Source organism: Amphiprion ocellaris, chromosome 3 (assembly GCF_022539595.1).
Source record: "Amphiprion ocellaris isolate individual 3 ecotype Okinawa chromosome 3, ASM2253959v1, whole genome shotgun sequence".
In the NCBI taxonomy this organism is placed as follows: domain Eukaryota; kingdom Metazoa; phylum Chordata; class Actinopteri; family Pomacentridae; genus Amphiprion; species Amphiprion ocellaris.
Genome location: NC_072768.1, coordinates 8,344,132 through 8,369,688, shown reverse-complemented (window position 1 = coordinate 8,369,688; position 25,557 = coordinate 8,344,132). Strand labels below are relative to the sequence as shown.

General features: G+C 43.5%; 1 protein-coding gene across 1 annotated transcript; it reads left to right on the top strand.

Moving 5' to 3' along the window:
* Nucleotides 1-23,631, top strand: LOC111576848 (zinc finger protein 536-like). The gene is made up of 6 exons (XM_055009177.1): nt 1-8; nt 147-325; nt 1,026-1,051; nt 9,228-10,887; nt 15,965-16,903; nt 23,175-23,631. Exons 1-6 carry the CDS (start codon nt 1-3, stop codon nt 23,408-23,410), a joined length of 3,048 nt encoding a protein of 1,015 aa, XP_054865152.1. The 3' UTR covers nt 23,411-23,631.
* Nucleotides 23,632-25,557: the final 1,926 nt, after the last annotated feature.

The following is a 25,557-nucleotide window of genomic DNA, read 5'->3' as shown; positions in this document are numbered from 1 at the left end:
ATGTCGAAGTATCCCGAGTAATTTTTTATAAGATTTCATTACCTCTTTCTTCAACTGGAAATACTACAGAGCAAAGCGCGCTGCTGGCTTCGTCTGGCTCCAGAAGACGCTCAGAGGGTTTCTTGTTTTTCTTCTTCTTCTGTCAGAGCGGAGGAAACGGCAGTTCAAGCGGAAATCTGGGTCCTACTGTGTGTGCTGGGCGTTTATGATAAAGCGTGTGAAGCGTACAGTCCGTCAGTCAGCAGTCAGTCATCCAGTTCAACATCACTCTCCACTGAACTCCAGCTGTCACACCGCGTCCTCCGCGCCTCCTCGCACCGGCCAGGTAAGAGAAATCACTGCGGCTCTCTGAGATTTTGCTCAAGTTATTTGCGAAAAGTTTGTGACGAGTCGAAATTCTGATGGACACGCGTTTCCCAGAGACGCCACTGTTGGCTTTCCTTTTTTATTTGGTTCACGAAGTAAGTAATGGCGTGGGTTGAAAGGTGACGAAGGGAGTGCACTTTTGCGTAAAAATTAGGCGAGAGATTTCCAAGAGGATGCAGAAAAACAGCAAATGTGTGCATTTCATGGGGTGCTTTTTCTGCATATGATTTGTGATTATGTTCCATGGTATATTAATTACGGCTCTGTATTATATTATCATATGCATTTCACCTTAATTACAATTCAAGAAAATCAAAATAATGGAAAAAATGGGATTATCTGGGCTGATGAAGTTGTGTGGAGGTGACTGGAAATAATGATGCAAGGTGTCCAGTTTGCCTGATGTGGGTTAAAAGCAAATGTTTTTTTAAAGTTGCAGCTATTACAGCCCTCCTTCAGATAATGTAACCTTTTTTTTTCTTAGCTGTCACCTGTACAGAGTGGCACAGCTACTTTGAAAGCCACCCTCACCCTCTGCCCCCTCCCATCCTCCTGTTTCCAAATGCTCTCCTTTGAAGCGATGATGCCCCATCTGTCATATGTGAGCAAAGAGAGACCATGCTCTGCTCTTCTCAATTACTGAATTCTCCTCATGCCAGCTCCGGTGGGACAGGAGGAGGAGCAGGTGGGTGGCAGTCAGTACGATCAATCAACATGAAATATTCAGCTTTGAATATACACATCATTTACTGCTGCTGCTGCTGTCCTTGTTAGGAACACCCTCCCAAAAAAAAACAAAAAAAAAAAAAAAAGATTTTGGGGACGTTTGTGTGAAGCATGCATGGTCATGTATACGCTGTGACACAGTTCCTGATGTAAAAAGACTGAGCCAGTGTACGTTCAGGTGACACCTGGATAATTCTAAAATGACACCGGAGGGGCATCTGGAATTATTGTCATCCTAACTGAGAAGAAATTAGCGAGAGGGAGGGCGGCTGGATGAAACTGTTTTAAATGTAGCGCCACAGCCGTTCTCTCATTATGCTGCAGTAAATTCGTGCAGCTTACATGACAAAGCTCTGCTTGGCAACTTTCTCCCCTGATAGAAGCACTTGTTTGAACATGAGGCACATGATTTGAATATCTGTAATCCACGCTGAAATCAACAGGCCAGATGAACTTTTTGGCACCCTCTTACCACCACACTGAGTAGGATTTTCTCCCCACCAAAAATGCCTAAGCTATTTAGACTTAGGCTTAAAAATCACTTGAAAAGGGGGGAAAAAAACAAGGCAAAAGTTATTTCATTTGTGTTTCCTTATGTGCAGAAATCCTGGAACTTTTAAAATCATATCGGGGTAAGAATCGGAACATTTCCAATCACTCAAACTCTTCAGGAAACTTTTAATCTCCTAAGTGTCTGCCTTGTGATAATAATATCTCTGTGATGTTGCCTCATGAAATTTGCCCGAGTACCATGGCCTTAAGTATTTGAGCTATGAGGCAATACAGTGAAAAGCATAGCCCCCTCATATGAGAACACAACAGTGAATAATTAATAACCTTGCTCCCAATTCCAGGAAAACAATAGCATATTGTAGGAACACTGCACTAATTTAACTAGAGGAGGGAAAAAAAAACAGTCGACAACTTCGACAAAATGTGGAATGCACTGCCATTGTTATAAAGCATGTCTGCATGAGTTTTGGTCTACTTATTGTCGCCACTGTTGCACATTTTCTATACTGCTGTGCTGTACATAAGCGAGAGCGTGCTCTGCTTTTCGCAGTGTTGAATGCTGTATAATGTTGTAGTGTAATGTTGTTTGCCTTTGAGATTAATCAGAAGCCATTAAAAAACCCTCTCTCACCTGCTGGCAGTATGTGAGGTGGAAGTGCACATGCAGGAAGCTATTTTCCACAGGCCTCCTCTCTTGGCTGTCAGCTCCCATTAAGGGGGAAGGTGTCATATCTGTAACACAGCTGAGTGCAGATGGCAGAGTGGAGGGGATGGCTCACCGATTTAAACAATGATTAATGAACAGAGATGGAAAACAAATTACATTGGACTATTGGAGGCAGGGAATTGTTTTTATGAAAATGTTAATTGTGTCTGCCAGGCTGATACCAGGAGTGGGGGAAGGGTGGAGCGAGGGCCAGGCGGCGAGGCAACCAAGGGGCTACTGATAGGACGTCTACTACTCCCCTGGCTCAGATTATCGACGTGTCTCAGCATGCATTGTTTAATACCGTACCTTGGCTTTAAGACCTCTAATGTGCCATAACTTTCAAGGTTTGGCTTTTTATGATGAACCCCATGAAGAATTGTCGCCCACCACTGCACCAATTAGCGTTATCTCTAATAATAAGTGGTTGTAAGTGACGAGAGAAGGCGCCCTGTTCTAGTTGTAATTATTGCAGGCGGGTGCAGCTGCACTACTTAGGGAGATGATGATAATTATTTTTCTTTTTTTTTTTTTTCATTGCGGGTTGATTATTTAAGAGCATCATACACTCATCAGAGTAATCAGGAGAGAGTGATTAGTGAAAATCCACGAGGCTAACAGCTGCCACATTAAACACTTGCCTCTGTTGCCAACACACAGAGGCAGAGCCCTTTCCACAGGACAGAGACGAACGCAAAGCACTTCACCTTCAACTCCAGGACCACATGTGTTTGTTAGAAAGTCAAGGCTCAGGGCACACAGAGAATTAGAGTAAACAGAGCTCCCCATGAAAAGACACGTTGTTGTGTACCAAGGTCGATCTTCAATGCTTCGCTTCACAAATACAGGAGTGTACTGAAGGGGAGGAAAACTATGATATTGCATTTTTTGTTTTTTTGGAAGTGTGGGAATTGAGATAGTCCCATTATCTGTGCTCACCTCCTGATCTGTCGGCTATTGTTTTAAATTAAGTACATTTTGAACGTTCTGACGACAGTTTGATGAGGCTCCTGATCTAACACCCAATGTGACACATAAAAAGAAAGAAAAAAAAGGCATTCTCAGCTAGAGACGTGCACCACGGCCATGTCCGGTGTACATGCTGCGTTGCTTGCCACTGCGTAAGGCCTGCTAAACTAAGGGCTAATTCTCTTAGCCCAGATGTTGCCTGAGCACAGTCCTGGGATCCCACTGGGTTGATGAGCTCAATCAGTGAAATGATGAAAAGATGATTTTGTCCCTGTAATTACAGTGTGTAAACTACTTAGCTAGGATTGCAAAGGAAGTCATTTTCTAATTACGCTGGTACCCCGTTGTCTAATGGTGGATGTTTTGTTGTTTTAGAGAGCGTGAGAGAGAGTGAAAGTGAGAGAGAGAGAGAGAGGAGGAACATACAGTATGTGTGTGAGATAGATAGATTGATAGAGAGGGAGAGGAACTTCATGAGGGGTCTTTGCTCTGCTGCTGCGGCTGAAAAAAGACCATCACAAGGGCAAGATGGCTGCCAAATGAGAGTTCATTGAATTATCAGCCCAGTTAATGTGCCTTGGATTATGCTCTTTGTTTGTCAGTTTTTTCCTGTGGATGCCATAGCTTAATGAGATACTGTAAGTGGCATTACCAGACTCCTGCTGTGATTTTGTGATGACTCGTTTAATGACTTTTGTTTTAGTGCCTTCAAGTGCTTTCGCAACCGAAAGTAGGCACATCTAGTTTTTTTCCCCCCACTTCCATTTTCTTTTACTTTTGCAAATATTGGCTGACGTGAAAGACAAATGCGAACAAAATGATCCTTCTCCCAGTCAGGAATGCTGTTAAACTTAAACCATCTAGAGTTTGCATTGGCAATCCGGCGTCGCTTTCACCGGGGGGAAAAGTTGTACTTGTCAAGAAAGCAAAGCATGTCAGTATGTTGCAGACTGAAAGAAGCTCTATTCTTTGAGATCTGTGTGAGTTATGTTGGAGCTGGCTGCCGTCACGCAGGGCCCAACCATCTGATGCAGCCTACACCATGTGGATAGGCTTCTCTTGTGCAAGGCATCCCCTACGCACCCCACACTGTTAACACACCCCGTCGTACGCCAAAGCTTTGTTTGTGTCCAGAAAGAACAGGTGGTCTGTGCAAACAAGAGCAACTGTTTACACATTAGTGATTTAAAATACATTCTATATGCACGTGCCTGAGTGTGTGTGTGTGTGTGTGTGTGTGTGTGTGTGTGTGTGTGTGTGTGTGTGTGACAGCATGTAAGAGTGGGTGTCTTTGCATGTGTACGACGAGGAAGAATTTATTTTGCTGTTGTATTCCTTATGAATGTAAAGTTTAAATATAAGACACTCTAATGTGGTTAGGATGCTGCACGTTTCCTGCAGTGCACCTGTGCCATGCTTGATGCCATTTCCACATCTTTGCCTTCACTCAAAAATGAGATTTGCGTACTGTTTGCCATTTGAAATACTCATACAGGGAATTATGCGTATTGACATGTATGAGCGAGCTTCTTTCTTCAGCTCATACAGGTAACAAACACAGCTGGCTGCCTCCAAGCAAACCTGCTGTTTCCAGTCTGACTTGCACTCTCCATACCCTGTAGCTTTTAGCATGTCGCCGGAGGAACTTATTTTCCCTTCCACTCAAGGCCACTAATCGGCATTACTGACTGAGACAAACAACATTAATCGAAAGCCTTCTTTCACCGAACATGTGAAATAGCTGACTCCCGAATAACTGCACGTCACCACCGTGCCACACGGATGTCAGATTTATTTTTGTAGAGGGCACAAGCCAGATTTTTGATAGTTGGAAAAAGGAGTGGCATAGATTTACTGCATCCACAACAAATGTGTATGTATTCCTTTATGAGTTCTTTAGCTATTACTCACAAGGAGCTAGTTTGTCAGTGCTGTGTGTGCTCTTTCTGTGCTCTGTACTCCCGCAGTAATGAATGGTGCTGGTTAGACTATTCTGTCTCCGTCAGGCTTTTGGGGGGCCTACAGAGGAGCTCCTATAGGGTTTCATTAATCTGGTTGTCAGAAAGTATATGGGTGCTATCTTTTGTACGGGTCATGGTGGGCAGCTGTGTTACCACTGCCCTCTTGCTTGTACAGGCTCTTCATCCCCTGACAGGGCAGTGCACAGGATGGCTGGCTGGCTGATTTGCCGGGTGGGCGCGTGGGTGAGTAGAGATACAGGGGGCATAAAGCATGGCACTGGGCTGTTACTGTCTGCACATAAGCCTGCTCTGTAATAATGAATAAAACAGTTGTCTTCTGCAAGCCGGGAATTCAGAGAATTCCAGGAATTTTGATAGTCATCGTCACTTGTTATGTGTGATTTTGAAGTGGGCAGAAGCACTTTGCAAAGAATCCAAGATGTCAGCAAACATTGTATGTTAAACATCAAACAGTATCTTTGTTTGTGTGCATGAGCGTATGTATTAAACTCTATCGTTAGATGTGTTTTTCATCAGTATGTGCTATTATCACATCTCTAACTGTATGAATGACGAACGTGTGAAGTCTTTATTATTCTGTCATGCCTACAAATATGCTCAGCCTCCATCAGCAGACACCACAGATTCATGAGCCTAAACAATAGTGCAGTGTGAACACTTTTACACAAAATAACACAGTACAAAACTCAAGTAAAAACACAGACAAATACTAGTTTAATAATCAGTTTGGCATCAGATTGGTGGATTATGGGATCCGATACTCTGTATCTGTATTTTTTTTAACCAATTCCTGATGAGATAAATTAGTTTAAAAATGTGTTACTTTGACACTGATGCAGCCGCTTCTATCTGTCCCTGCCTCTCTGTGGTTCAGAGCAATGTCTCATCCACAGCATTACCTGACTGGTAATACGTCCAGCAGTAGTCTAATAATAACGAAGGATGAATGTAATTTAACATATATTAAACTTAAATACAGACACATGAGTAAAGTTACTCAAAATTTAGACACCAGTGTTGTCATTTTTCCTGCAAATGTATATTGATTTTAAATATCGGCCTCCTTGATTAATTATCAGTATCTGCCCTGAAAAAACAGAACTCTCATAATCAGTCATTTCTTCATTTGTACACCGGATTATTTCATGGTTTTGTCAAGTCATTTGATTGGATAGTGACACTTATAGCAAAGCAAAAGAAAAAAGAAATGTAAGACTGTGTAATCAGTTATGCCAGCAATCAGATTATCATTAGATACCTTATGTTATTACAATGCCTGCTACATTTTTCACCTCTGCGTCCTTATAGATAATTTTCATTTTAAATTGCATTTGAGGGTTTACTGTAGCTGTCGGTTGAAGACTTATGTAGCTGTTTGTGGTGCATTCAAAGTAGTTTCGAGCTCAACAATCCACATAAATTATTAATGGTTTTTAACTGCTGTTAAAAAGAAAAATGAAATATGAACCTCTGATCTATAAATTTCATTCATGTGTTTCATTCTGGAGTCACCTCTTTATGCATTTACAATGCACTCCATCCATCCTAGCTGACAATATACTACAAAGTAAAAAGATCAGATTTCCACTCTTTTGTAGATTAAATGTTTTATAGAATCCTTTTCCCTGACAGTAATGAAAATAAACAATGTTTGAGATTGTCAGATCAAGAATCATCCTGAATGCACAGCTCCCATGACTGGTTTAAATGTGTATGCTTGTATCACGTTTTCGTTTCTCTTTTATTGCCTGTGCTAAATCACACCTGCTCCTTGTTCATCTATGTGCGGCCACACCTAAAGAGGTGCTACTGTGACAGGATGCTTCATAACAATCTAGCACTCTCTCAATCTACCCCAAAAGAGCCTAATCCACTCTGACAGAGAAAACACCTGATGGCCCCGCTCCTCCAAATCTCCACCGATTCCTCCGAAAACTAGTCCACACACACACAGACACAGCTTCTGTCCCTCCTTGCTATGCTTAGTTAATCAGAGGAATACCACTTTGGCAAATATGAAGTGGATCTAGTGTATGCTAATATCGTTCGCTCACCTTCTCCCTGTCAGATATGATTAGGTCAGGCCCATATCCTTACATTGATCTCGGCTGGACGCAGACACGCTGCTCACACCAGCCATGGCTGCAGGCAGCTCTTTATCTGTGTGGTTTTATGTGCAACATTTTCATGACTGACTGAGGTTGCTGTAGACTATAGCAGCAGCAGCAGGTGGCTCGGACTCATGGTCATACGTTTCATTTGGGAAGACTTTAGTTACATTAAATCTAGTGTCTTGATTTTGGATAGTTGTGTGTGTGTGGGGGGGGGTGCTTTAGTTAACTGAGACCCACAGGAAATGCGGGAAGAGAGAGGGGCCACGACAACAAGGTCTGGCTGGTTTTGTGCCATTAGGCCAGCAAGGCGCAGCTTATTCTGAATGAGTTGTTTGTTGAGTTCTTTTTCAGCTAGTTTGATGTAAGTGCAAGATAAGAAAGTGCACAAGCTCATTGCTTATTAAAAACAATGCCCACAGGGTTACACAGTAGTCAAAGTAGTTTCAGAATACGCTGCAGATGCAAAACCATTTGAAGTTGATCAATCATTGTCGACTGAATTCAGGCTGTATACACTGTATAATGTTACACATTCAAGGCTACAGTACTGTAATGACATTAATAGAGGCAAATGCAGTAATAGTTCAAATGACCGTAATCCTTGAAAGTGGGTGGGAAGTGGGAGGGAATGTCTCCTGCTCTCCAGGTAAAGAAATATAAAATGGATCCACCATATCATAATATAATTTTCAGACCTTTTCCTGTCAGATGCGATTAGGTCAGTACCATATGGCTACATTGATTTCTGATCTAGCTTAGAGGAGACATGCCGCTCACACGAACCATCGCTCCCGGCCTGCCAACTCTTTATCTGTGCGGTTTTGTGTACATCATTTTCGTGACTGACTGAGGATGCAGTCCAGGATGATGTAAGCCTGTGTTAATTCAGTGTGGACAGTGCAGGCTTTGTTCTGTGCCCTTTGGTGCTGCACTGGAGCTGCGCAGGGCTCGCCTATGTGACCTCTACCATTGTAGCGCGATGTGAATTTGAAGCTTTGTTTTGCTGCTACAGTTGAATAAAAATGGGAGCCGGGAGGGGGTGAGGGGGTGAGGGGGTGAGGGTTTTCCATTTGGATATTCTTCCTTTAACTCTAGTTTGAAATTTTTGCATCCATCATTAAGTTGTTTATTTTCCTTAGTACTCCTGTGACATAATTATCTTGCTAAAAGTTTTATTCAAATATGCAGTAGACCTGCTGAAAGGGCTTAACTATTTACTTTAATCTTTTCTTTAAAGCAAGGGGAAGCAGGCAGTCTTTGATGTTTGTGCTGCCTCAGTGTTGTGTGTCACTAAAAATGAGATCGAGACAAAGATGTTTAGCTTACCCTTTAGTAAAGATGAGATATTTGTTGAGGAAGCCTTTGTGGTTAGACATAATCAGCATTTTCACTGTCTCCAACAATAATCTAAAACCACAGGTATACTTAACACAGGATGAAGAAAGTCAGAACCTACTTTGCTCTATTTCCTGACCTATTTGTGGTGCATCTCTGGCATTATACAGCAGTTGCAGAAGTACAGATTTACACACTAAATTGACAGCACATAACCATACTGACATTTTACTCACATGTGGCTTGTGTTTCTCTTCATGTTGTTCTTTGTGGAAATTAAACTTTTTGAGTAATACATTTGTTGTGGCAAAATTTGAACTCATTTAATGTTTCCTTTTGTTCTCTCTGTAGGTCTGAGAAACAGCAAAGAGGCATTTCATCCGAACAGCATGAATCCACATCCTGTTTCAGCTGAATAAGTGCAAACACTCAGACTTCATTTCACCGCTAACCTTCGGATTGTCCCAGATAGACGCTCGTGACCACCATACTGTAACGTCACCCACTTCCTGAAAGGACAGCTTCATTACCCCGTCCACCCACCCAATTAGGAGCCAGATGGCGCTTCTGGCCAATCAAATCATGGATGCAAGGATTCTCAGCAGCATGAACGGAAGAGTGGAGCTTTCCCAGTTCCTGAGAGTCACCAATCAAAGCATTGTCTCCCCTGCAAATTCTGGCCAGGATGACAACCGCAAGAACCGGAAGTATCCCTGCCCGCTGTGTGGAAAGCGTTTCCGCTTCAACAGCATCCTTTCCCTTCACATGCGCACTCACACTGGCGAAAAGCCTTTCAAGTGCCCGTACTGCGACCACAGGGCCGCACAGAAGGGCAACCTGAAGATACACCTGCGCACACACAAGCAAGGTATTCTGGGAAAAGGCCGTGGGAGGATCAGGGAGGAAAACAGGTTGCTTCACGAGCTGGAGGAAAGGGCGATACTAAGAGACAGGCAGATGCGAGCTGGTCATGTTAGCCAACAACAACCTCAAACATCTAATATAAATCAGCTTCAGAAGGCCCTGCCGCAGACAGTCTCGACACAACCGCTGTTCTTAAGCAACTCTGGTGCACCAGAGAGCCAGCCACATGCATCCACCTCTCCTAAGGCCACCTCCATCCACGATGACCCCATCCAGCCTCAAACCACCGGCTTCCGCTGCTCATTCTGTAAGGGAAAGTTCAGGAAGCAACAGGAGCTCGAGCGCCACATCAGGATCCTGCACAAACCCTACAAGTGTACTTTGTGTGAGTTTGCCGCTTCACAAGAAGAGGAGCTCATTGGCCACGTTGAAATGACACACATAACTGCAGATTCAGGCTCAGGACAGAAGCCTGCGATGGGGGCTAGCGACAAAGGAAAGCCCGCTGGTGAATTCCCCTGCGAGGTGTGCGGCCAAACTTTCAGCCAGGCCTGGTTCCTGAAGGGCCACATGAGGAAACACAAGGACTCTTTTGAGCACTGCTGTCAAATCTGTGGCCGCCGCTTCAAGGAGCCCTGGTTTCTCAAGAACCACATGAAGGTCCACCTCAATAAGCTAGCTGCTAAGAGTAGCCACCCCGCTGAGCGCGACTCCTCTGTCAACCTGAGTAACCTGACACAGGACCACCACAGCAACCTCTACTCCCAGTACATCTCCCGCATTCACAACAGGTTCCTCACGGCTGACAGAGCCGAGCAGCCAGATTATAACCAGATGATGGCCACAGCAGGTGTCGACATGAAGGTCAGAGAGATGTTAGGGAGGATGATTTCCTCAGGTCCAGGCCCTCTGACGGATGCAGAGAGCTCATCTTTGTTGGGCTTAAACCCTCTCCACCCTCCGCTGGGCTCCGCGAGCATGGAATATCTGCAGAAATTCATCTCTAACCGAGAAGCTCTCAACAACAACAGCAGCTATGCAGGTTGGCAGATCGTAACACCAGGGCTGCCTATTGAACAGCAGATGTTCAGTCCTAAAGACCAGCAGTGCTCCTCCTACCTGCCTGAGCAATGCCTCCCTGTAGATGATGGGAAACTGTGTCTCGTCGACCCAGACACCAAGGCCATCAGCCGACCCGGGAGCCCGGGCAGCATGAGTCATCACGGGCCAACGGATATCATCACAGAGACGGGGAACTCCCACGCTGGCAGCGCCCTAGATCCCCGACCACAATCTTCTTCACCAGCTACAGGTAATTCAGTGAAGAAAAGCTGATTTTCTGAATCTTAAAATATTGTTTTGGGGGCACTCCAACTCAATGAGGAGTACTGATCTGAATAATGTTTTTGCAGCTCTGTGGGAGTCTCTTTCTAAAGTGTAACTTTCCAAACTGTTAACCTGATGACAGAAATTAAACCCTGCTGTCACCATTCAGTTTATTTTTTTAATTCTAGGAAGTAAAAATCAGGATATGTGAAATTAAAGCATCTCATGACGTTTTATATATGTTTTCTTTTTTCAGAAATTACAATATCTAAGTGACAGCTGTGCCATTATCTTTTTCCCCACTTAGAGTAGGTGGACATGAAGCGCAGGGTCAGCAACACCACCACAGATATTATCATCCACAAGGACTTTGTCTTCCTTTTAAAGATAATGGCATCATGTTGAATTGTAGGGATAATTAGTACCCTCTATTTTATATCCGTCACATCCCCACCCCTTGCCTACGGGGGCACAAGATGTTAATGCATGCCATCTGGTGTTTTTAATGATTTGATATATACCACCCAGTGATTTTTATGATTTGATCTACCACCTGGTATTTTTATTGATAGTCTTCTGTTCCACCTGGTGATTTGGATGATTCGGCTCTATGGGTAAATGCCTTTCTTGTCATGGCATCCTGCTAACATGTTATCATGAGCCTAAATTACTGCTATAACAGCGTTGTTAAGAGAAGAGAAGAAAATATAAATCCAAACTTTATTTGGCTTCTGCAAAGCTTCTGACTTTGGTTATTTTCCCTCAGTGTTTGAGTACTACTGTTATGTACATCTAAGTCGGATGCGCTCTTGTGGGATTTGATCCAGTATCCTCTTAAATGATGGCCGTATAGCAGAGATAAATGGATCAGGTCTAATCTCATTAGATGTTTTGTTTCCATATTGTACACACATACTGGTATCTGCATATTTACATGTAAATGCTGGCAGTTTTTGGCCAAATCCCTCTCTGGTTGCTCTTTAAGAAACATATTCAAGCTCTGTTGTTTGTAGTTTCCCTCTTCTCCCCTATCTCCAAGACCATACGGTGTCACTTCCAGAAACATTTATGATAGTTGGCTAGCTGAGGATTTGAGTGTGCACAGTTCTGGGATGGCACATTCAGTATCAGACTCTAATTTCAGTCAATATTAAGCATGGAAACTAATTCATTGTAAAGGTCAGGCGTCATTGCTTTAGTCAATGATGGATCCGGCAGGCTCTCTCTCTCCCCCTCTCCTCCTCTCCTCTCTGTTCTTAGGCCTGTGTAATGGTAGACTCACTCTGGGGGCTTAGCACCGCATTGTTTAGCTCTGACAATATATCCCAGAGACCTCTGCAGCTGCTCCCTGCGCTCACAATGACAGATTAATTAACACAATCACACGCTGCTGGCCCTGGCTCAACGCACAGGTCTGCTGCGGGACAGATAGGTAAATCCTACACATATGGAGAACACGCACCACTTGATGAGGGTTTAATAACAGGGATAAGTTTTTTCGGAGGTGGGGGGTTGTAACTGATCAAGTCTGTCTGTCTCGATGGTTGGACATGGAGGAAGAGAGGGGAGAGAGTGAGTGTTTTCTAATTCAGGAGAGCGGAGATGCTGAGGAAGAATTACCACTGCCAGATGTTCAGCTTGAGGAACATTGATTAGTCCAGAATTACTGGCTGCATTATTCATAGTCAGCCTATGGTGGTCATGAAGTTATTGATGTTCTCAATATGGATAGCAAATATAGTACAGTCATGGGTGTCAGAGTGAGAGACAGATTCTTTGCTTGATACATCCAGATACAGTGCTAGATTTAGATTTTTAACTACAAATACCCAGCAACTTAAATTAGAAATCCCACTTTGATTTCAATAGGAAGCGTGTTATGAATTACTTCTCTCAATATCTAATCAGGACAGATTTGAAAATGCACTGTGAGTTTAATTATAATTTGAGATTAAGAATAACGCCTCCTCTTAAAATGATAAACTCATAAAGGGTACATGCTGCAGGCCTCTGACCTACATTGGGCCAGTTAGATCCCAGATCTGAATAAAAACATGCCTAACAAACATAAAATGCTCTGACAGTTATTAATTAGTCCCATTCAGTACTCTTAACCTCAAGGTCAATGAGCAGACACCATGTAATGATGCTGTCCCCACATGTGCTTTGTCCCTTATTCCCTGCTTTTATGCTACTTTTACTGTAAGCTTTACAGCCGAGAGAGCCTGAAGTGATAAGCGTCTGTAAAACTGTGAATGGTAACATGAGAAGTGGTTTACCCAGAAACACAGATAAAGCAGGCTGCTGTACAGAATATCACTTTCCATTTGCCTGTTCCAGTTACATCAGTCTATTCTTTGTGATTGCTGACAGTAAAAGCATCTTTTAACTAAATAGGTCCTTATCTAACTCGGTCCTGGCTTAACAAATTCAGCTCTTATTCAGAGATCACAGTCAGTCTGACTGGTTTGTCTAAACTGATTACCTGTTGGCTTTTCCATCTTCCTCTCACTTCTGTCTTTTAATCCTCTTTTTAATTATTATTGCAGATATGAGGCTCAAATTAAGCTCAAAATGCTTGTTTTCCTAGCATGCAGATAAAAAGATTTACCCAGGGAGTTCTGAACACCTGCCTTGAAATATTGTTCCACCGTCTCCTGAATGCCATTTGGCTTAATTGACTTGGAAACGTCCCAAATGCGTCATTGACTATGTGGTCTAATTAATATTAATAATATATGCTATTATAAACATCAAAGAACATCTGGTGCCCCTGTTTTTCTCACCAGTCTTGTGTGTGACTCTCACTCTCACTCTGTTTCATCTTAAACCAAACCAGCCACTATGTATTTCTGCTTTGCATTTCAGGTGCTTGATTACATATCTAGAAAGAGCCAAAGCTCCACTGTATATAGAGTTGGATAGCTACAATGTAACTGCCAAATGCCTATGTAAGCATATAGTATGTGAGTCTGTGATTGCATTGACGGTGATATATGGTTGTAAATCTTAAAGCCTATTTCCATATGAAATGAATCACTTGTCCAAGCCCAGCTGCATGCCTTTTTCCATACACGGCTCACTTGAGGCACATATTTATTTATTTACCTTTTTCCTCCGCCTTGCACATCCAGTAAGGGCGGATAACTCATACGCATCACTTCATTAGATGCTCTGTGTTAGGTGAGAGAGGCTGGGGTTTGTAATGATGCAGTAATTGGAGTTTTGGTTGATAAATCTAAGCTCTAAAATTACTCCCCTCACATAATGTGAGCCTCGGCACTGTAAGTAAATCTTAAACTGATTAAGTTAGCATGAACCAGGCAATCACAAAGATGGCACCCATCCAAAGGAAGGGGAAAAAAGGCAGAGTCTTCAGTCTTTGTGTTGTTTTTACCGCTCTCATGTAAGGCTGGCAAATGGGTTTAGGAAGGTCCACGCTGAAAGATGAGGTCAGATATATGTGTTTTCTGCGTTTGGAGCCGGCCGGTAATGTCATCGTAATTTAAGCCACAGAATAATTGAGATGTATAGTGTGTCTGAAAGAGTTCCATTAAGCTGTTTGGATTTTTTTGTCTGTTACTGGAGACAAGGGTGTGGCACCGTTGAAGTCTCTTTCCCGCTCTTGCACACCCACGCACGTCACCACGCACATGTAATGTACGCAGATATTAAATCAAACATACTGTACACACACACACACACACACACACACACACAAATACATACACAGCCAAAACAGGGGATTCTCACTTTAGTTCAAGGGCATGAATTTTCCATTTCAGCTGTGACTTTTCAATTTCATTAGGTAGAGCTCTATTTAATTAATACGTGGGTGTTATTTTACGGTTTTGTAAATTGTAATAGTAAAAAACAGCCCGCCTTTTACTACCATTCAGCTCACAATGGTGGTTTTTCTATTAAAGTTGGAAACAAAGTAAAGCACCTACTACAGATCATTAGATTTAGATTTACCTCAGAGAATTACCTCAGGGTCAGATCTTGAGGTGTATGAAATTGATATTTCTGTGGCGGGGATGAATCACTGTTGTAACTCAGATATTAGTCCATTAAAGAAGAACAATAAGGCATCAATATGCATAGAATTAAATTAATGGTGGTGGGTTTATCTCCCTATCCCAGACGCATCCCTAAAAGACACAGTATAATGTATGACCTGACCTTCAAATGCCAGGAGAGTGTTGGGCAATAAACTGCCAATATTTGTGGCTTAATGGCGTCGGATGACTTTTACTGTAATTGGAATGGCAGCGAGACAGCTGGGCTGTTTAAAGACAGTGCAAGGCTGAGGTCTCAGACAATCACTAACTCAAAATGGTCACAGGGAGTGTGTTTAACCCTGGAGGGTGTTCTGTGATATGCTATAAGGATTAAACTGTAGGTAAACAGAGGGAAGAAGACATTTAAATTACCTTTAATTAAAAGTTATGGTGTGCGGGATCAAATCTTGTATCCAGATGGATATTTTTCATCGGCTAAAGGGAGAAAAATTACCCTTTGTCAGTCTCCACAATAATACACTTTGTACTTTATGAATTATGTTCCCAACATACCATTTTTCAAGTGTGAAGCACAAATAAACTCAGCTACAGTACATGGTGTGGTTAATCAGAACTGCTCACATGTTGGACTTCGTTATTTTTGACTGGGAAACCCACTTACTGGTTTTGATGGAATGAGGTTCTTGTCTGCAACATCTGCCTTGTTCTGGTTGCTTTACAATTTCACTGTTTATTATTTCTGGAAGAATCTTGTTTGGTGTTAACATCTTTGGGTGTATTTATTGCACATGGTGGTGGCGTCCATACTGTAAAATGATGGATCACTGGAGCTGAAAGCTGATTACAAGCTTGATTTACTGCAGGGCAGCACTTAAATCATTCAACTCAGCCTGGTGTGGGATTGCAACATTTTTCATGTTTAGACAACTGTTGTTGGTTCATACTTTTCCCAGAACAAAATGTTCAGTATGCCTCATATACACGTGGTTTCTTAATTTGATTCGGTTTGTGTTGTGTTTTTGCTGTTATTGTGTGTGCTAGGTGAGAAAGTCTACAGGTGTCCACTCTCCAGCGACTACACCGCTGCACAGACAGCCTCCCTCGGCTTCCATCTGGATCGCTACCACTTCCCCCACTGGCAGAACAACAGGGATCTTTCTTCTCCGCTGCAGCCCAGCAGCAGCAGCTCCAGCTCCAGCCCCAACCCCAACCCCAAACTCAGACCCAGATCCAGGGAAGACTGGAGCCCAGCTGCAGGCCAGTACCTCGGTCTGGAGAGCCACAGTGAAAATGCCTTGCACATCAACAAGCAGCCTGACCTCGCTGACAAAGATGCAGATGGAGACGACTCTTTATCTGGTCAAGCCAGGAAATCCCAGTATGAGCCTTTGGATTTGTCGGTCAGGCCAGAGTCTGTTCCGTCTCATTCAGCCATGTCTCCTGCTGTACTGGTACAGATGTCTGGCGTTTTTAGTAATGGACTCTCGTCCTCCCTTACCCGCCGGCTACAGAGTTACTCTAATGCCACCGCTGAACTCAGTGTGAAACCCGCGTATCAGTGTGACCTTTTGGTGCAGGGAACAAAAGAAGAGATGAACGCACAGAATGCAGGCTCCACAGGTCACGATGGTGAAGGTGAATTTGAGAAATCCGAGGAAGGGGGGGAGGACAAAAATGACAATGCTGCCAACTGGAAGATGCTGAAAAATAATATCCTCGAGTCAAAGGAGCTGGAAAAGGCTGATTTTGAGGGTTCTGGCGAGAAGAAACAAGACAAACCAGGACAGTGGGGCCGGGCTGTGGCCGAATCCCCCATCTCTTCTCTGGAGAGCTTGACTCCTGGACAGGCCGATCCACTCCAGCACCAGGGCGGCCTGCTTTCCTTCCTCAGATCCCAGGGGAACCTGAGCAGCACACCTGCCGGCTCCCACAAAGCCAGTCTGAACGGTGGGGGGAACATGGAGAAAGATGTTGCATCAGGTGAGCGTAAGCTTATACATCATATACACTGAATGCAGCTGTCAGTGTTATCAAGATGTAGCCAACGCGGTCTCCAGATTTGAAGGTATACATTGCCACCTAGTGGACAAATGCCAGTTGGGCCTCACATATTTAGATTCAGATGGTACAAAGCGTCTGTAAGTAGATCACAAGATAAGTGGCTGACTTGCGTTCAAACTTTAGATTTAGTACCAACTCGTGGCACTGTAAGTGATGAGAATTCTGTTATAGGAATCCAAAAAAAGTTTCTGACACTTTCTTATCCCTCATCACCTGACAGCGGAAGTGTGAAGTCTGACTGTGAGTGTGTGACTGAATCATGGCAATTATGAACAACACACTTCCCTTATACTTATAGCACTCGAGTTTTTCTCTTTTTTTTCTTGCCAGAGTTTTATCTCAGATCTCAAATAAGGGGCTAAAGAAGGCACAGGTGTGTGGCACTGATTACCCCAACACTTTAAAGGATGATATAATCTCCTTGTGTGATAGGTTACAAATCGCCAAGCCAATGGAGCCCACTGATGGAGAGGCTTAAGCTCTTGTGCTGGTGTGATATGCTTGCTGAGTGCAGATTTAATAATGCTGTCTCTCAGGAGAGGGAATCCAACAGCTGGGGTCTTTGATATGCATGTATTATGAGTGCAACATGATACACCTTCCCTCTGATCCCCCTCTTATTCAGAAACTCAATATGTTCATGTGAAAGACAGGAAAGTGCCTGTCAACTCCATTAGGGATTAACATCTGTTCCCTTTCTTTATGATTCTAACAGCAAGATGTAGTTTTCTATTTGATTGTACAGATGGTTATTATAATATGCCGAAAAGCACCCCTCCCCTTCACCTCCTGTCATAGCCGTCACACTGTTCATGTTTCTTTCTTGCTTTTATTGTGCATAATGCCGATTGAATTAAAAAAAATTAGATAGGATTTAGGTAAGCTGGCAAATTTCGACTTGTATGTGAGGCATGTTTTCATTTTCTAATTGACAACATTAGCACCATTTCTTTTCCTTATTTACAGCGCATCACTCTGCAGCGGTTGTCGGCGTTTTTTTAGTAGATGATCAATGGAGTTATTTCAAGAATCCTTGCTTGCCTTTTTGTTCGCTGCACATTGATCTTCCATGTTTTTTGCCCTCCCTTAGGAAGTAGATGTCAAAGACACAATAAACACCTGTCAGTCAAACTGGGCCCTGAGATGGGTAGCTGACATTGAGAGTCCATTGAGTGTCCTCTAAAACCGAAGCTAAGCAGGTGGCCCGGCAGTCTGTCCTGTCTGCAGTGCTGACCAGGTGGCTTTGTCATGGGGCTGTCTCCTGTTGCCCCCATCCTCTCCATACTGTATGGCACGTCGAGTGGCATGGTGACATATTGCTGGGCAGTTTGGACATGGAGTGATGTGTTTGTGATGACAGTTCAGGTCGGCTCCAATGTGCCAGCAGTGGTAATTGGCCAGATGGTGACCTCTGGTTGAACCTGTCTGCATGCTCATTAGTCTCGCTGAGCCCTCCCTTGTGTTTTAAACACTCTCCAACCTCTGCACTGTGCAGTCTGAACCACTAGATGGCAACATTTACCACCCTAACAGCTGAGGCGCTTCAAAAATATCCCCCCCACCAGGTACTGTGACATGCAGTCATATTTCATATCTGCAATTAGGACAACTATTTTTGAGAATGTTACACAATGGATGCCCTGAGGTTTGGAGTGTGATGCAACTTTAACCAGGTCGAAGTTGCATCACACTCCAACATTAACCAGGTTAACCAAAAGATCTGCTGTCTCCTCAGTGACATCAGATCAGGCTCCCCTCAGACGCATGAGAACAAGTGAATATGAGAAGATCGATAAAGAAAGGATTAAGAATGAAAGAACACGGAGGACAGAGGGAGAGAAAAGGGCCCTGATTTGAAAGGTTGAAAGGGGTGAGTCATTATCTCATTGTCTGACCTCTGTGTACCCTCCGCGGAGAAGGGTGACAGGGAGCGAGAGAAAAAGGAGAGAGAAAAGGAGCGAGAAAGATCACCATAGATGGAGATAGATGGAGCGACAGCGAGGTGAAAGAGGAGCGGTAGTGCGGCTGTCTCTATGAGCAGATGTCGTTGGAGGGCAGCGAGAGGGCAGCGTGGCCTGCCTTTGTGCCGCGCTTCTCCCCATAGAGATAATGAAGGGTGGAGCACTGGGAAGGATGTGCAGTCATCACTCACTGTCTGTGTGCCATCAGAGCTCAGCCCTGTGTCATCCGTCACCATTCAGCTCCTCTGGCCCCCGTCGGCCCCGCCACTGTCATCATGGTCATTATCTCAGCCTGGGACACACAACACGCTCTCACCGCACACACACAGACACACACACACACACACACACACACACGGGAATTCATGCATGCAGGTGCAAACATATACATGTGTACATCTCACCCAAATAAGCGCAATGGCAAGGCGGGATATCCTCTGACACTTTTGTTTTGATTTTTGTCCCATGTGTCATATATGAGCTTTAATATAACCACCAAGACACTGCTGAGTTTCTTGTAAAAAATATAATTCTTTCCCTTAAACGTAAGGCTTTTTAAACATAGGAGAGCAGATTCAACTTTATTGTCACTGTACAGAGTACAAGTACAAAGACGAAATGCAGTTTAGCATCTAACCAGAAGTGCAAAAGCGGCAGTGAAGTCTAGTATATACAGTATGTTACGGTATAAACAGTATGGACAGAGTGATATGAACACTTTAATATAGAGATGTGGATACAATATAAAATAGATTATCTATATAGTGGTGTGAGATCAATGTTTTTGCATTTTAAAATGTCTAAATGAGCCATACGGAAATATTGCATTAATAAAACTGCAAGATTTAATGTAATTATTTTCTGACTTAGGGAAATGTAGAAAAAATGAGACTATAATTATGACTGTACAGCTAAAGCCAACTTAGTTTGCAGTTGTTATTACTTCATGCTATGGACACTTGTTTTGTGTCAGCAACAAAAAATACAGAAGTTCCAGAACCACTAAAGGCGAACAAACTTTACTTCAATAAGAAATTGATGGAAAATGCTTTCTACTTGCTAAAATCTCTTTAAATTAAACTACAGGTTAGTTAGCTTAGCATAAAGACTGGAAACAAGACAACACCTTGTGCGGCTCTTTTCAGATAAGAATATCCAAGTACCAGCATCTCTTCAGCTCACTTACTGACATGTTCTGTGTCCTCTTTGTTCAACATCTAAAAATCAAAGTGTAAAAATGACAAGTTATGGTTTTACAAAGAATTCAAAAACAAATTTGAGGAGGCGGTCAAGTGATCAACTTTTAACCAAACCTCAGTGTTAGAGTTTGGTAACTTTTTTTTACCCCCATTAGTTATTGCACACAGTGGCCATTGTAAACGTGCATCACAATTTATCGACCAACTTCCTGGTTCATCTTTTGACCTTGCAGTTGTTTACTCTCTGTCTGAAGTCTGACTGCTCGTGTTTCTCTTCCTGTCTGACTGTGTGTGATTGTCGGCAGTTCTCAAGAAATCGCTTTGATGAGTACAATGCTATCATAAATGATGGAAATGATGGCCAGGAACTCCAAAAACTCTAATAAACTGGAATTATCCTTTGGTTTCAATGTCAGCGTCATAGAAAGTCAAAGTCAATAATCATTCATTCTGTTGTTTTTGTTTTTTTTTAACTCTTGGCAGACCTTCACTCTTTCTCTCAACACCACACAATCCCACCTCTCTCATTTCCTGTTGAGTCTCTTCTTGCGTTTGTGCATGTCTACATGTGTAGGAGCACATGTATGTGTGTGTGAGCGTCTGGTCTGAAGCTGTGGCTTGAGAGCAGCCTGTGAATGGAGGATCATGCGGTGAAGAGATGGATGGCTCCGAGCCCACTGCTGTCTCCTCTAATTGTAAAATATTAGTTACATTAGACTCTGGTCTGTGATTAATGGAACTTATTTGGAGGTTGCCCTCTCTTGGACCTCCCCTCTCCTCTGGTGGGAGGAAAGAAAGAACAGCAGACTCAGGAAGACAGGAAGGGACAGAAAGAAAAGGCGATAGAGGCAGAGGCAGGAGGGGGAGACAAGCAGGGCAACAAGCGACTAATGTAGACGCGAGACCTTTTGGCGTATTATTAACCGACTTTATGAAAGTGTAATAGGCTACGGAATTGTTCTCATTGTCTGAGTGCATTTACAAGATTTTAACAAGACAGAAGAAAACCCCTACAGTTTATTGAGTTACAGCGGACGTGTGAAATTTGAGAAAGTGGCATGAAAGTGATCTATACAAGAAAGAGCTGAGTGAATTTAGGAAATGTCCAAATGAGAAATGGCGCAAATTCCCCGGACAGCAAGTCCCCGGTTCAATTCCCAGCTGCCTCCACCGTCACTGCGCTTCATTCCCATGCTCTCTTTCCCCGCATTTCCTGTGGGTCTATTTAATAAAGGCACAGAATCAGCATTGCTAATTTTTTTTTGGTATCCAGCTCATTTCCTGTTTTTCTAGTTTTTCTTGATTGAAGCAAAGGGAAGTTGAAGTGAGACAGGTGGAGTTTAGCACACACTGCAAGCTGCTCGGTACCTGGATTTTTACAAAGCTTTTCTTTTACTATTGTTACTTCCAGACAGCTCCCACTCCCTCCCTTCATATACTACTCTCTCTCTCTCTCTCTCTCTCTCTCTCTCTCTCTCTCTCTCTCTCTCTCTCTCTCTCTCTCTCTCTCTCTCTCTCTCTCTTTCTCTCTCTCTCTCTCTCTCTTTCTTTCTCTCACACAAACACACAAACCACTCTGTGCCATCCTGATGATATTCAGATGTGTCAGGCCTTATCCTCTCTCTGACTGGTGTGTGAATGTGTGTGTGTGTGTGTGTGTGTGTGTCCTTTACGGCCATCAGGTTATTATACACCAACAGATGGAGCATTACCTTTTATTGCTCACACCTTCTGTGAGTTTTCCCACTTTTCCCTCCAAAAACACCTTTTTTATGTAGATGCGAAAGCGAGTGTTCAGCTGCGTACAGCTGTCTCAGCTCTGATGAGGAGCATGATAGAGAGGAAGAGGCGAGGGTGGGGTGAAAAGGCTGAGACAGCCCTCAGTTTTTGGGAAGTGATGTCAAATGACATCAGCACATAATGGTTTACTGTAACCATGAATCACAGAAAAACACATTGAAGTGTTAGACAGAGGGGAAAAGAGAAAGTCATTATATGAGGTAACATCTCAAAAATAGCACAGCAGTGAACAAGGACACATGGCTGTCTAGGTAGAAAAGTAAATGAGTCATCCGACGGAGTTTTTGTTTTGATCTCAGCAACACCTTCAGGCTTTAGTGTCACACAGATTTTTATTGAGGTCAGATAAACTTCTGGAAGCCATTAACGGTATGCTTTGTTGTTTGTATCTTTGGGGTACACGGTGTACTGTGTCATCTAAGTTCACATTATTTGTGGTGGAACTATGTAGTGGGCACTAAAGAGGTGGACAGACAGGAAGTTTTGGCATGCCTTGCCTCCCAGCTGCAGACGCCTGTCATTCCTCAACTCAACACTTGTGCGCATGTTTATTTATCTCCATGTGTGTGTGTGTGTGTGTGTGCGTGTGTATTTGTGTAGAGAGCAGGAAATGTGTTATAATGAGCAAGAACTTGCCGGCCTTTTTATAAAAACCTGTCAGCCCCAGAAGTGTCATAGTGTTTTGGTCGTGCGCTAAAGTGCGAATGATGATTAAGATGCCAAATCAATGTACTTTGCTTCATTTTTCCTTTAGCACACAACAACTAACAGGGAACCTTCTTTGAACCCCATTCAAACTTGTGAAGTCTGAATGTTTGCGTGTTATTTTCTTCCTTCTGACACTTCAGAGGTGCAAAGTCAAAATTTAACATCCCACCTGGCAACATCTGGTCTACCTGAAAATGACCTGCCAAGAATTATATTTAATATCCAGAAATTAAAACATGCACTTTTCACAGAAATCACTGCCACCCTGTTCTGTGTTATGCAGTCAGTGTGGTTTTATCCAGAGCCAGAGCAGTTAATTTGATTGGCTGAGTATGCAGTGGTCAGCCGGGGCAAACTTTGAGAGCTACAATCTCAAACATCACCCAGTGGCATTGTGATTGAGTTGCTTTTAAAAGACGACTTTACCCTGCTGTTGTTTCACATTGTAGAGATTCAGTTACTTCCTACAACAGTATCATTATTTAGCCCGTTTTCTCCATGTTCCTTTGTTTTTTTTTCCAGGTCGGAAGCCGTTCCAGTGCAGATATTGCCCCTACAGCGCCTCCCAGAAGGGCAACCTGAAGACCCACGTCCTCTGTGTCCACCGCAAGCCCTTCGACAACAGCCTCTACCCGGACCGCCGCCTCCGACGCTCGCACACGCCCCAGATGCCCTCCAGATTGTCTCTGAGTATCACGGGAGACAACGGTGCGCCAGGGAGAGACCAGATCGGCATGACATCGCTGTGTGGGACTTGATGCTGTCATGGCAACAGCACATACAGACAGTTATGATTATTGTTTTAGCATCACCTCGAAGGGGTTAGGATGATTGAGATTGTTCAAAAAAGAAAAAAAAAGAGTTAACAACCAACCTTGATGTACATTCCAGTGTTTACTTGAAGAGCCACAGTACGTATTTATCTGTAGCAAAAAGAAGCTGCCTATAATAATAAAGTCCATTGTGATGTGAAAGTGTAGCAGAGATACTTAGTGCTGTTCATTTTGTCAAAAGTGTCCAAACGATTTACTTGTGTTTACATGCATCTATCAGTCCAACACTTGTCTGATAGGGAGAATGTACCGTGCCTGCCCAAAGCACTTGTTCTTTCATCCAGTAAATACCCTGTGTTACATTTTTGTAAATATCGCTCGATTTCCCTTCCAGTCCAGAAGTCTTGTCTATCTGTCAGGATATGGTGCCAGATGTTCGGGCTTTAATCGCAGCAGATGTAATGAAGTAGAATGTTGCACATCGGAGCTTCCATTTGTTCTGGATTCCACTCCAGGGAGAAAGCCTCTCTCACATATAATTATTGCCCATTAACTCCTATGCTTCATGCCCTCGTGCTGGAACAATGCTCAATTAAGGGGAACCAAGGAAATGGAAAAACTGCAGAGATTCATTGATAGTACATTCAAATGATTTTTCTTTTTTTTTACATTGAGTGGAACCACCCATGTGTGTATATACCAGATATGCCCACTAGTGGAGCAAAGACCCAATCAGCACAGCTATTGTATGCTGCCGCTGCCACGTATGGTAATTTTAGCATGATCTGAGCTGCCTCAGCCTCCCGTGCCAATACTGTGCCTGTACACCCAGAGATCACCTTGGGCAGCTGTGTGCCTGTTCAGCCGGGGCCTTGTAGCCACAGCGATGTGACTTTGACTGACAGTCGGCCTGACAACTCCATTCATGCGCCACCTGCTAGCTGTCAATCAGGGCGGCCATCCTGGGGCTATTGACGGAGCTGTCAGCCTGTGTGAGATGTGTCTGTCAAAGCCCACCCACTCTGCCACTCTGTCTCCCTGCCTGGGCAGTCTAACATTTGTTTACTGTCCTCCTTCCACCCTTCTTTCCCTTCCATCTACTCCTCTTTCTTCCAGTCTCTGTCCGTCTGTCTCCTGCCTGTTTCCCATCAGAGACACGGCAGCCCCTTAATCCCTGATCCAATCACAGATTCTTTTGGTACACATTTGTCATCCTCAAACCCTCTGCTTTTTGTAATGGAGTGCTTCACAAACACTTCTGCAGGTGATTCACGCCTGATATACATGTGGTTTTTATAGCCGCCTCTTGCATTTCAGTCAGCGCCCAGCGCCACCAACACAGCTGCTTTTTCCCTCTAGTTTTGCCTTAAATTTCCACCGTCTTCCTCCTCCTCCTCCTCCTCTGCTCATTCACCCTTCATCTCTCTACCTGACAGGTGACAAGGTCTGGGCCTCCAGCTGACTGGCTAATCGGAGTCCTGTCATACCTGTCAATACTTTTTCAGAGCCGTGCCAGGCCAGATCAGGCCAGACCAGACCATCTTTTAAGTTGACCAAGGGCACCGAGTTTTGTGACGATTGTGAGTGAAAAACACAGCTTTCTGGAAATTCTGTAAGTCGCACAAGCCACCAGCAGCCCTGTGGATATGGATCATCCCTTAAGTCTCATCCTGTCAAACCCTCTAATTAAGCACAGTTCCCTTAAAGCAGGGCCCTTTAATTAATGCCGGGGAAGTTTGTAAATTACTCTTAATGATGATGAACGTTTTAGTTAACGTCTCGCTACCATAGTCAATGTCACACTCGGGCTTTTTGTGCTCATCTTTCGAGTGCACAGCCGTGTTTTTGTCGTCGTTACCAGCACTATTTTACATTTGAACTCAAGGGCTGATCACTTTATCTCAAAAGGCAGTTTGCATGCTACCAAACTCCACCACGCATTTCCCTTCGCTTGACAGACAAGTGAAATACAGAGATGCCAAATTCTTGTATTTTATCCACCTAAGCTTTGGCTCACCTTGACCTTTTGCTGAGAATGACATCCTGTTTACCTGCAGTAAATCAATCCTCATTCTCTGACACCTATAAATAACCCTTCTCTGGAGAAAAGGCAGACATGCCATCTCTCAAAC